At 39.1% G+C, this 13,281-nt stretch overlaps 1 protein-coding gene across 2 annotated transcripts; it reads right to left on the bottom strand.

The window, feature by feature from the left end:
* Nucleotides 1-13,086, bottom strand: LOC110984694 (alpha-N-acetylgalactosaminide alpha-2,6-sialyltransferase 2-like). 2 transcript variants are annotated; one of them, XM_022245116.2, is made up of 10 exons: nucleotides 12,954-13,086; nucleotides 11,346-11,456; nucleotides 8,176-8,425; nucleotides 7,547-7,715; nucleotides 6,538-6,709; nucleotides 2,825-2,963; nucleotides 2,341-2,441; nucleotides 2,144-2,227; nucleotides 1,692-1,785; nucleotides 1-1,099 (listed from the first exon to the last, which is right to left on the bottom strand). In XM_022245116.2, exons 1-10 carry the CDS (start codon nucleotides 13,010-13,012, stop codon nucleotides 932-934), a joined length of 1,347 nt encoding a protein of 448 aa, XP_022100808.2. In that variant the 5' UTR covers nucleotides 13,013-13,086; the 3' UTR covers nucleotides 1-931. The 2 variants fall into 2 exon arrangements, with proteins under 2 accessions (XP_022100808.2, XP_086992675.1); XM_087136549.1 differs by lacking the exons at nucleotides 11,346-11,456; nucleotides 12,954-13,086 and adding an exon at nucleotides 9,246-9,384.
* Between the last annotated feature and the right edge of the window lie 195 nt (nucleotides 13,087-13,281).

Raw genomic sequence — 13,281 nt, 5'->3', positions numbered from 1 at the left:
TTGAATTTAGCAAAAAATTTAATCGAAGAATGATTAAAAGGCATATACTGACTTTAATTGAAAAATTGAAATTTTTTAAATTGAAAAATGATAGGGCTAGTTGTTGCTGTTAAATCCAAGGCTCTAACTATCTGTACTTTTTTAAACCAGTGAATTTGATACACAAATGTCTTTGAAATAAAGACATGTACATCAAAACTTAATAGCTGGTCAGGTCAGTGTAACTTTCAGTGTTTACTGGAAATTCCAGTAATTTAAACATTCTACGACAGTCATCACTAAAATTAATAAGGAACTTGAGTATACAAGATTGCAGTATAGTACTTTAGAAAAGATCAAAGCTTGGTTGCACGTTTTATCCAAAGAGTATTAACTTTCAAAATAATCTTTTCATGTGATTATAAACTCAAAAGATCTATGCATCGACATTCTGCCACTGTCATTGAATATTTGTCAAAATTCAATTAAATTCCAAGTTTATGTGGCTTCACCTATAAAACTTATTGAAGAAAAGACAGGCTAGCCCACCCAGCGTCTTGTACTCTTTTATCAATTTAAAGTTTAGGAGCAATAAAAATGGGTACACTTGAAACCGGTGTGCAAAATTCAATTTGAGCTGGGAAATTGGCAATGAATACTCTATTACAGGGCAACAAACTTTGCACAATTATTTTCCTCCACTACCGGCGGCGGAACGATTTTCAAAAGGGGGGGGAGCAGTTTTAAGACCATCAGGCATCAGCCATTAATAGCTCAATCTGTTCTGCCCCATCCAATTATAGGACCTGCAAAAAGGGGGGGAAGAGCCCCGGTCAAAAAAGTGGGGGACACTGGCCCCCTCCCCCGCTTCCGCCGCCATTGTCCTGCACAGGTCACAGGAGATTTTCACTAGATGCGAGATCGGTGTTCCAGCAAAACCTTCCCAGTAAACCTAGTCTCTGGTGTATAGGTTAATGATGCCCAGTTGATGTAGCTTGATCCACAGTTGCTTCTCTTTTTGACTATCGTGATTGAGATACGATACATGTTTTGTAAACGCAACGTCGTAGTAGTACTCTGAGTATTTTTCGAAACTTCCGGCAAAACCGTATGCATCCACCTGTATACAATGAACGGCATCATTACAAATTTATGAATGTTAATGTCAACAACAGCAGCAGCAGCAGCAACGGTAAAAATATGGCAAGGCGTGGGCACAAAAGCAAATGGATGATATATACAGCAAGCAGCAGCAGGACCAAAGAAAGGACCAATAAGAGTTATTTTTCTGTCTATAGACAAATAATGAATTTTTTTGGTCATATTTGATGGGTTAAATAAAATTTTTAAATAGCATGCAGTTTACAGGGGCGGTCTTAACAATGGAATATTAAGGAACTAATTGAAATGCCACCACTTTATAATATCGCAGGTTACTAGGAGTCGGAAGTTCGCGGTTCAACAAAGGACTGTTCATATCATCCATTTGTTTGGCCTTGCCATATTTTTACCAGTCACATGACAGCTTTTGGCAACGAAAGAGGTCTATGGGGGAGGTTTTGGCCATTAATCTGTGTGGCCAATTGATAGGTTAATGAGCTTCCCTTGCTGACTGCATGCAGCACATTATGATTAGTTGTGAATTCTCAGACAGAAAGCTGCATAAGTGAATTTCTGGAGCACTGGATTTCTGGAAATTCTGAAATTCTCACCTTGTCGCAGGTGTGTAGTGCCAGGAGAAGCATGATAGCACCGGTTGATGGACGATAAATTTGTACGTTTTTACGGCGGGTGGAGTTGATCCATCTAACAATAAACAGACCGTTAATCACCTGGATATTTTCGTAAACTTTGGTACATATGAAACCAATACTTTACAATGAAAGGACACAAAAAACAGAAACATTGAAGTTTGGATGTCCTCCGCCTGACTATCACGGTTACATACAACCTATTTCACACTTACAAACTCCGTTTTTGAAAATAATTCTTGAGATTGGGGGGAGAGACTGGATATTCCATCCGATGCTTAGAAAGCCATTTGGGCGATCAAAAGAATGCTTTTCATGAATGTTTTATAAATATATTAGATTATATCAATGCAGGTAAGAGAGAAGGAAAAAAGTGTAAAAGTAAGTATCGTGACGGATTTCATGACAGATACCTGTCTCTGATATATCTTTCAAAATCTGGATGTACAAGCTTGATGTCCTCTGCTGTCAGCTTCGTCTGGAATTTCGGGGGTAATCTTAGATGAAAAAAATGTTATTTGTGAAAATATACTTCATATACTTCTAGATGTATAACATTTTCAGCACATCACAGGCAACATACATAATTTTTCTAATAATGGTAAACTACCTGCCATCCTCGGGATTTCGGGGTGCAGCGTTGCCTCTTAACACAGCACCAAGAAACATGTAGGCCCATCTTGTTTTAGGGAAGAAAATATACCGGATTCCCTGGAAGAAATAAAAATTGAGAGATTCAATTCATGCGCAATAAACGTTGAACGCACACAAGAATGAGAAGAGCACTGACCTCTGGAGTTTTTCTAAATCTCTGGCACAATTTAGTCAGTTGATGATATGATTATGTTAATCTTGGGCAAGCATAAGTAAAATCGTGGGCACAGTTTACTTATAATTGGGTACGTACGTATGCCAGTGAAAAAGCTCGAGCATGGCCGTGAATTTTGCACGCGAAGTACTCACGGCCTAAGAGAATGTCGACCCGATAGGAAGGAAAAGAATAAACAGCCCCTCACTAGCGAAGTAAACGAAACGAGTAACCAGATCTGCCTAATTGTGATAAAATAAACACGATTCAATAGGACCCACAGTACCTGTTGGTATGGCGGTACTTTGAAGCCATATGGCCTTCCGCTAATTAAAGAGTTTGAGAGAGACCGGAAGGCTGCACAATAAAATGATGTTTTGCTCCCTACGTCCTCCTCGTGACCTTTAGTTACAGCAATATTGACCCTGAATGAGAGAAAAATGGAGATATTTGGTCTCGCTTTCATAATGGAAGGTAGTCGCCAATATTAAAGTGTATGTAAAAATGTCTGGAAACCTCAGGACTAGTCGCGCTGAATCTATTAACTGAATCATTGTTATAGCAGTATGCAATCCGTAAATTTTGATACTGATATTTTAAACTGTTCTTAAAATAATCACAGTGGACCACTTACATAATTAAAAACAAAATAAAACTGCCCTTTGAACACCCATCAGCTGATTTTAAAATAAACAAAACCAAAACAGAAAAATAAAACACCAGAAATAAACCAACACCCTCCCCCCAAATTAATTACCCGAACACGTCCAGTCAGGGGACGTGGATTTTTAAATTAGAAAAAAAAATAAGCAGATTGTCTTTTTTTTTCAGTTGTCAGCATTTTCCACATGGCTGCATACAAATATACTGACTCAGACAGTCGCAGGTGCTGCTACTACTATGTAGCGTGCATACTTTTGTATGCAGGCTGTGAGACCTCAGTCGGTAAGGCAATCGAACAAACCCATTTTTTTTTTTTACAGTTTATTCCGAAATGTCCGAAGTTCAACACTTTCACATGCAAATAAATATGTCGTGTTAAATATATATATACTAAAAGTGCGAAAATTCAAAAATCTGTTGATTCTCACCTAGAATATTCGATTTATTAGCTGTACAAATCCTATATTAAAATAATGCTCCGCTTCCGAAAGATGACCCTACGACGTATATTTGAATTGCTTCCCAAACAGGGATCACGCTTTCACAATTCTGGTCTCAAACCAGCCGCAAATATTCCACAACAATAATTCCTGAATTAATAACCTTGATTCCAGGCACTGCAAAATACTCAGTTATTAACACATAAATATATCTCAAAAAGGGCAATATTAATGTAATTAAGGATGGACAACCACACTAGTCTCAAATGAAATGATTCCTAAAAACACATCAGCATCTTATATGGGGTATTACCAGTATTACCACAACTCGCCCAAAGGTGACATATGAACAATCGCAGCTTGCCACCAAGGCAAAATATCAAACATGGTAAGTTACTCAATTACAAGCCAAGTACAATAATCTATACATGTAATACAATAGCAGGGAACAAAATTTACAATCGATTCAGCAATATGTGGCACACAAATTTATGAAGTAAGCCACTAATTAATTTGGCAACTCTTTGCCTGAATCGTCTATCCTGAACGAACGGTGTCCACTATCCCTCATCAGGCTTGTGCACGTTCCCTGTCGTTCCCAAGTCTCGCTTCATAGTCTCTCAGACCCGCCTCACGTGGTTCCTCCTTATTACACCAACCTCGTCCAGATTTGGCTTTCCCTGAAGAGGGTACAGTGCACCCCTTAGACAACCAATTCCAGGAAATTCCTGCCTTGGATTTTGGGCTTTCTGAAAGCAATACAATGAAGCCAATTCCAAAATAATGGTGCGATACTTAATACAGGAAAAACAAAGCCCCCAAAAGAAAACAAAAAATCGATTACTCCCAATTCAATTACTAGATTTCCATCGAAACCATAGGTCTCGAATTAATGGTAACAATCGATTAAGAAATCATAGACCTGCTATTTACAGAAGTTAAAACGAAGAAAAATTACAATTATATCACTCAATGTCTCATATTTGGCATTTTACGAAAGTTAAATAAAAATACAGAAAGAAATTCTTACTGGTTTTGACCCTTGTTGTTGCTTGTAGTCACTGTCGCCGGCCCAAAGCTCAGCACTGTAGTTGGAAACTACTACATATACAAGATGGCCGCTCTCTATGAAGGCTTTACAATTTTGAATCTTGACTTCAAAATAACCACTGGAGCCAAACTGCTCCAAATGGAATGGAATTAGCCAAATGCAAGAGAGCTCTTGAACCCATGACGACGTTACCATCACTAGAATAGCATAATAAGTGGCCCCGGATAAAAGATGGCGCACTCCTTTTATATACCACTGCATCCACCACTTGCATACACACCCAGCACAAGTATTCATTCAAACAAAAGACCTCCTTGGCTTAAGAAATAACTTACCTTTGTTCCCCCTGGTACAACTCAAACCCACGAAACCAAAAGCCCAAAATGCTAATTACACGTTTGATTCAATATTTCGTTCTTTATTCAGAACATCTTCAGGAATGAAGATGTTCTGAATAAAGAACGAAATATTGAATCAAACATGGCTTTCATTAGTCTTTATGGAGTCTGCATACTATTGAGTTATCTGAATATTATCAGTGGATCGCCTACTAATTACACGTAAAGGAAGTTAAGCAGAATGAAAAGAAATAGCCCTCTAACTTCAATTGGTATTCAAAACTGGGGATAAAAACGTTTGCACATGCATACAAGACCTAAGTTGGCTGAGCTCTGACACAGGCCTACAGCTACGAATAAGCGGCCTACGTTTAACTACAACAGCTTGAACAGTTTTGTTTACGATTGCTATTGCAGACATTGGCCCAGATTTCTTGTGTGTGTGTTTGTGAGTTTGTTTCTGCATTCAATTGGGGACCCTTAACAATAGAGGACAATAAGGTCCCCGATTGACAACCGTGTACAAAACATATGGGTGGTCTTCTAAAAAAGTTGAAGTACAAACAAAAGGGGAACAATAGGGGGTCCCAGTTGCAGGCAAATACACACTTGTGTGTGTGTGTGTGTGGGGGGGGGGTGATTTCTGATAGCTCAGCACAGCCTCCGTCCCAGGGGAGATCGTGACGCTGGCAAGTGCGGACACGGGTACAGGCTACAGAAGGAGGGGCGTGATTATATTAGTAATCCCTCAGGGAGGGGATATATCCCCTCAAACCCCAGGATCTCCGCCCACGATTGCAAATATCACAATTTGAATCACTGCTTGTATTCCAGAAAGACCATACTCTTTCCTAGTAGTGGACATATACAGTGTTAGTCTAAACAAGAACAACAACAAAAAGTTCACACCTCTAAAATTGTCCATAATTGTTTTAACGTGTAACAATATTTTATTAAGATTTTTGTATATATTTTTGAGCAGCTATCCCTGCTTCCGAGTCTTTTGGTGCAGTATTTAGGATTCATGGATAACTAAAACTGAAGGCAAATAATGGGTTTTGGTGAAATCTGACTTACGTCAACTGTACGGGGCTGGGTAGCAGATGCACAAGACAGAAAAACTAGTTTTAAAACTTTATCTTCATTTCTTAACGGCAAGTTCATTCCACATTTCACAGTGTCTTAATTCTCCACTTAGCCACTGTTTTGTTGAGTATAAAATGAGCTCGCTGCTTCTCCTTCCTGTTCAAAGATAAGGAGTTTCTGTTGGTGTATTTTCTATCCAGCCCTGTGTGATTTGCATATGTCACCTAAACTGAAATTGTCTACTGCGTAGTCATGCATAGCGGGAAGAGTTCCTCTAAATGTACATGTCATGTAAAAATAAATTATAAAATATTGCCACACAACAAATCAATTGGCAGTTTTTAAAGTTTTTTTTTAGTTACGCTGTGTTTAAAATGTACATACAATCTAATTAACGAATGCGTGAAGAGCTTATATTCACCTGAAGACATAATCATGGGCATCGATCTCTTTTCCCATCTTTGAACCATTCAAGATGCCACCGTTTCCGATGACAGCACAGGATGTGCATCCATCTTCTCCCGGTGATCGGTCCTTGTCAAACATGTACGTGTTGCTTGATGTATTCAGAAGGCTGAGTGCTGAGGCAATTACTGAAGGTAACAGTCAACAATAAAAGTATAGGCGCAGTGTAGTTGTGTGTTGAGTGTGACGATTTTAGATCATCAGTAGGTCGTCATTCTTGATTTCATCATGATGAATTCAAGAGCAGTCTTTTTGGATTTTCCCGAAGATTTTGAAGTCTACTTTTCACCTTATAGTCAGTAAAGAAATTATGGAAATTGGCATAAGCATTATCAATAATGCGATTCGCGGCAATTTCTTGGTTGTGCTTTGTTTTGTTTGATATTATGCAGTCAACAGTTGGTTGTGAGGAAATAATCTTAGGTGTCATTAAATAAAATATTTTAACGTTTGAACCGACAGATTATTCGCCTGCATGAAATGTAAAAACGTACCAATCATACTGATAAGTATGGAAGAGTATAGGGCTACTAAGAAATCAATATAAACTTGCTGCAGGGAGATAGGAACTTGATAAGTTACGAGAAGAATTATTTACAAACCCCCAATTTTCTGCTTTCTGAACAGCTAATGAATCCTGAACTAGGGCAGGTGCTAGAGAGTTTGTACAAAAGTGAGCGCATCATAAAGTCATACAGTTCTGAATTTATGAAATGCTCCTCATAAAATCTGATTGCTAACTGTTCATCACGGCTTGAAAACAAATCAGTTCTTTGTTTAAACTTGTGAATTTTTTTGCTAACTAAAGCGTTATTTTTTGTTTTTCTTCCTAGATTTGAGGTTCATCAGAATTAAGTACTTTGTATTACTTTGTATTCTTTTGAATTTATCTTGCAATTCAAAAGAATACAAAGTAATACTCATGAGTATCGTTAAAGAAAACAAGCTCATAATTTTTTTCTTACCGCTTTCGTTAGCAACCTCCCACCCGTAGATACTGTGAAAGTGTGATAAACGTGCATACTCCTCTTTGCTGTAATGTTTACTCCACATCAACAATGGAATCTCAGGCACATATTTATAGCGAACAAACGACTCAAGAAGAAGTTTTTTACGTACTGACGTTGGACAGGTCTAGTTAAATGAAAAGAGAAAAATACCATTGGTATAATTTTTATTACAGGATATCACTTTACGATCGCTCATTCTTGCGAAAAGCTACTCTTTTAAAAAAGAAAAATGTTTGCAAAGCAAAGATGGTACTGTCTTTGCTGTTGTACTTGTATATATGCAGTGCCAAGAACAACGGTTAATGGTCGATCACTGGGGTTTGAGCACTAGCGTATCTTAAGTGGGGTGGGTGGTAATTAGGCTATGCCAAAACATCCCAAAGGATGCATTTTCCCTTTGTATTGGGGGGTTTTGAAAAGAAAAAACAATTTAGATTTACAAAATTTTCCTTTGTTTCAGAATCCCCCACGTTCAGCATCACCATTACGAAAGACCATAAAATTTCCTTATAAAGAAATCCCTAAGTCCCCCATTCCATAGTTTCCGTTCATGTTTAAAGAATCTTTTATTATGAAATGCATACCATGTAGTTTAAAAACTGTGTGTCAGGGATGAAATGACTCTCACTGAGTCGCCAATTCCATGGTCTGAGTCTGTCTCTCCTCTGCAGGTCTTCAGCTAAAGTGTCCTTGTAAGTTTGGTTGAAAGCAATACCTTGAATCCGGTTGTCAATATTTGCTAATTGTACTGACTCTTTCTTTAACAGCAGACCCTTGCTTGGACCAGTGTCATCTTTGTCGACGTTCCATTGACGAAGACGTCCCTCCTTTGTTCTGTTGAAGACGCAAGTGTTATGCTCCACTATTATCAAAACAGACCTTAAACTATTCAGCGATTGTGACGCAGATAGATTTTGTATTTCACATGGGCGGAATTAGTCTCTAAAATAATCTACAAAAAAGTTTCAGGTCGAAACAGTAATGCTATGAACAAGGTACAGATTTAAAGAATTGTTGCGTTCCCTAAATATCAAGTCGATGGTAGCATGGATTTTATTACCGTCTACGGAATGTGATATCTGGGGTCTACAATTTATTAAAGGGTGGACGCGAAACAAGGGGTTTGGGTGACAGTCAAACTGTATGGTTGGTTTATTGCTCTCACTTCTCTTCATCAAAGTTCAATGTGGGTTTGAAGAAGGTGTAGCTTATAATACAACACACAAAAGGCAAAGTTATAGAGAGGCGAAGTTGTATACGAGTGTAACAAAACTACGGTTTGGCGGGACCATTGGAAATGCAAGTCAGACGGAGTGGGTTACGTTACGTGTGTGTAGCATCGCACAGCTAGGCCACACTCATCGGGCCGGGCCGTAGTGGGAGCTGTCCCGGACCACCACGGTGACTAGCAAGTGCTGGACGGGGCCAGCGCCGGTGTGTACCGACCGCACTGCCGCTCAGACCGCAATGTGTTGAGCGCAATGATAAAGTCGCCGCACTATGTACCATTGGCTCAGCGTAGAGACGGGGAGGACTGGGCTAGTTAGCAGGACAAGGGTGGCGAGGGACACGGGGTGTCTCGCCCGGCAATCGGTTCGGACGTAGCGGTGACGGGTCGCTACGACTCTCACTAGCACCCTAGGCTAATTCGTACCGCTCTTGCATCGGTCCAAGCTAAGCTAGCTGGTCATTCATATGGCTACATTTCTTCGCCATAAGAATGGTTACTATCGCACTTCTTTCGGAAAAGGTCCAACCGCCGCACTACGATAGGTTCCGCTCTCGCAACAAGGGTTTGGTCCGCTGCACCTGACCGACGAGCTAGGGAAAATCTGGTCTATTTATAGGATTCTAGAGACTTAGAAATTAATAAAATATGAGCGTCGCTGAACAGCTCCACCAATGAAAATCTTCCATCATAAAGGGTCACATGACTTCCTGCTAGAGTCGTGTGCAAGAATCTAAGTGTCGTGTGTAAAAAGGTAAAATACAGAATAAGAAGTCACGTGTACAAAGTGTAGAGCCGGGTGCGTGAAGTGCTTACCCGGTCATCTGTGGTGAATGATTGACAGTTACAAAATCTGAGGTTTCTGAACATTAGCATTTCAGGGAATCTTACCACGCTCAACCACGCAGCCATGTGGAGGGGAATTTCGACATGTCAAAACTGAGCAGAGAAAACACAAGGACAAAGGAGTGGAGGAACACGCGATCACGCCCAAGAGCTTGAATATAACTTAATAGTCGAGCATGATCGAGCATGAATATAACTTAATACAAAATTAGCGTCTCTGCTACCTGTCGACAATGCATAGCTGAGCTAAATAAGAGACCCTGACAAATGCAAGGACCGAGAACGAGTAAAATTAGGGGGCGCTAGAATTCCAAGATTTGCGGGTGCGCAACAGAATATTAAATGAAATCTTTGACTTTCTTACTTATATTTCGTTTGGTCTTTCGTATGGATGTATGCAATCTTTAAAGTTCACGTCAAGAGCCCATTGTTTTACAAAGATGGGCGATGACGGAAAGTGTTGATGAAAATCGACACCACACGATATTTTGCATTTACACACGGGACGGAATGTCCACAAACCTGAAAGTCAGTCCGTCACCGTATGTCATTATGGGTAAACGAGACCGCTGATTCGCCAGAAGGCATGGAGACCGCAGATTGGCCAGAATGCGCAGTCTAACTCTGAGTGAGGTGTACGGACAAGTGATTTATATCCTTTTCCAGTGACGTAACTACGGAGGGGACGGGGACAGGGAAGGTACTTTCCCTCTCCCAGCGTATAGGTCTCTGACCCAGATGCCTCCTCCCCTTTGAATTTGTGCAAAGTACACATTATGTACAAATCACTTTTAATTTGCTTTCCGTGCCCCGTGAACTACTTGGTGCATCCTCAGCTTCGGGTGCGCCCTGAGATATTTTAACTTTTTCACGAAACCGTCTCTGTTGCTCTTTAAATTTATCCATGTTCAATGTAAACAGCAGAAACCGTTGTTAGGGACCGTTAAGACTATGATTCAGTTATTCTTTTTTTTAAGCTCCAGTTTTTAATGTTAGGTTTGGTGTTCATCTGAGCGAAAGAATAAATCACATTTTCGCTATACACATGCCTTAAGACAATGCACTAATAGCACAGAGCCTAAAGTCAATCAAAACTTGCTGTCCACTTTTGTTTCATACTTTTCTATTTTCATTGATCCCTCTTCTTAACTGACACCAAATGATCAAAGCTGACCAAGTTGACGTCAAGTGGCAGCTTGCTTTCTTTCGAGAAGTACGGTTTCCCGGTTTTTTGCATGAGATTTGCTGGTATTTTTATCATTTCTGAAGAAAAGGGGTGCAAATGATCTACCGATCTGACAGAGTTTTGTGAAGCAGGAGTTTTTGTTACACCTCTCCTATTTAAAGGAGTTTGGAAATCTGTTTGTATTGTGAAGCAATTTTTGAAATCAAAACTTCAGGAGCAAAATCTGCTTCATCACTGTTAATGTATTTTAACACAATTTTAACATAGGGTTCCCCTTCATGAGGCCCAATAGCTCATCTGTCCTCAGTCTAATCTGTTGGACAAGTTGACGTCCAATTTTTGGAAATCAATGACACCACTTCAATTACATCGGGCTCAAAAGATATTTTTGCAGTTCAAGCGGAATAGCCGCATCACCCCCTGCCAACAATTCCGAGGGAAAATACCAGTTTCTGTCAATACTTTAAAATTACTTAGCGATGAACAATACATACGGAAATGATATCCTTTCCCAAATAGATGGAAACCTGGTAAGAGTGCTTATACCAGTCACCAGTGCGTAGCAAGATACTCCAAGACCTGTCGCCAGCACAAGCCTGACTACCCTACAACAAACAAAATAAAAATAAACAGCTATAATGTGAAAAGCAACACTCAATCATTTTGAAAGTATGGAGTCCCTGAAGGGAAAGTCAGAAATGAAAAGTTAAAAGTACTATACATGTGAAAGCTTCGTTCTGTGGAAAATATTGATTTCTGTTTCCCAGAAAAAGTATCTGTTCCCTCACATAATTTATCATAATTTATATCTCAAAATATTATATTACTCTCTAGAAATATTTCACAAACCCTTTTTTCTGAATTTAATTAAATCTCAACAAATAAATTGAAATGCACGTTCCTGAATGTCTGGCTACGGAATAGAAAATCATGTCTTGGATCCTTTATATTTTAAACAAATACATAAAGACCAGTAGACGTCGAAGTAATAGAAAAATAAAACCTTATAGGATGACAGTGCAGCTGCACTAATGATAATATTATTCTGTTTGATTACCTTTCGTCTATTTGATGTAATTGCACAAGGAAAGAAAGACTCGAAGGTGGCAATATTATTGAATGAAGGCGTGTACCAAACTGAAGACGACTGGGTGACATATTTATTACAGTTGGCAGCCAGTCATTTTGGAAGTCCGGATTAATTCAAATCCCTAGTCATTTTGCGAGTCTCAGACACAAGTCCAAGTTAATGCTTACAAGTCAAGTAACAAGCTAGAAAAAAAAATAACAACTCGATTTCGACTCGAGTCCAAGATGTATTTTATCGAATCTCTAATTTGGGTGGGCTTGTAAACAAACAGATGCGTATAAACGAAATTGAGCGCCATAAAAATGGCACCGTAAAAATAATTAAGGCGGTATGAGCAAACTGCTCCGACATAAAAAACTAAATTTAAATGACAATTTTTTTGCGGATTGCCTACACGTATTCTCCTGGTTGCTGTATCATGACCAGCTTCTTTGTTAGTTTAATTAAGCCTACATCTAACAGTAACTTCATTACTTAGGTTCACTGACGATTCCACTCCAACTTCAAGCTGTTTGCTTGATAGTACATTCAAAATGTGTTCGAATAGGCCCCAGCAGGGCTTGTTAAAAATCTTTGCAAGAATCATACAGAAAAGCCTGAAATCTAATACAGTATTCGAAAATTAACAAGTTAGCTCCATTGCTTATTAAATAATAACGTATCTAATCCTATGGTTGTAGCACTGATTTGTTTAATGAACAATCCCACGTCCCAATATTGTCGACTATACATTAATCCATGATAAAAGAACAAAGTACGAACAGTGTTTTTAACAACTCCGGGTGCGAGATGTCATTTTACCCGCGGAAAATTATTTCGCCGAAGGCAGAGGCATTGTGTTCATTTATTGATTCAAACCAAATAGTTATGGGATTTGTTATTGCATGTGATATGTTTTGTTTGGAAAATCCATCACTTCGGGAAGTGTAAGCCAGGTCTTACAGGTACGTTTAAGGTTATGAATCCGATTGGCAACAGGGAATACCAAAATGATAGAAAATTCAATACAAACCATTTTAAGACGAATCCACCGTGTCCGGCTGACTTACAGCTGAAAAGTGCAAAAGACATCCTCTCAGTTTTAAAACAAAAACAGCGATAGTTTCCTAATGGATCGTGCGTAATATTGTACCGTATTGAAATTTTTAACACCCCGGTCAGACCTGCTTATAAACGCTTCATGTTTATTGCCGTACCGAAGCTGTCGATAAAACTGCAGCAAATGCCAATCGATTAGGTGGAATTGTAAACTTGTAAGATTGAGCCAGGCTTATGCTTTCAACAACGAACCGCTAAAACCTTACGAAATGAAATTAAAATGACAGATTGGATGTTCCCAA

Source organism: Acanthaster planci, linkage group LG05 (genome assembly GCF_054643075.1).
Source record: "Acanthaster planci isolate LZ-2023a linkage group LG05, COTS_SCS, whole genome shotgun sequence".
In the NCBI taxonomy this organism is placed as follows: Eukaryota; Metazoa; Echinodermata; class Asteroidea; order Valvatida; family Acanthasteridae; genus Acanthaster; species Acanthaster planci.
Note: the sequence above shows the minus strand (reverse complement) of the source record. Positions and strands in the feature narration are given on the sequence as shown.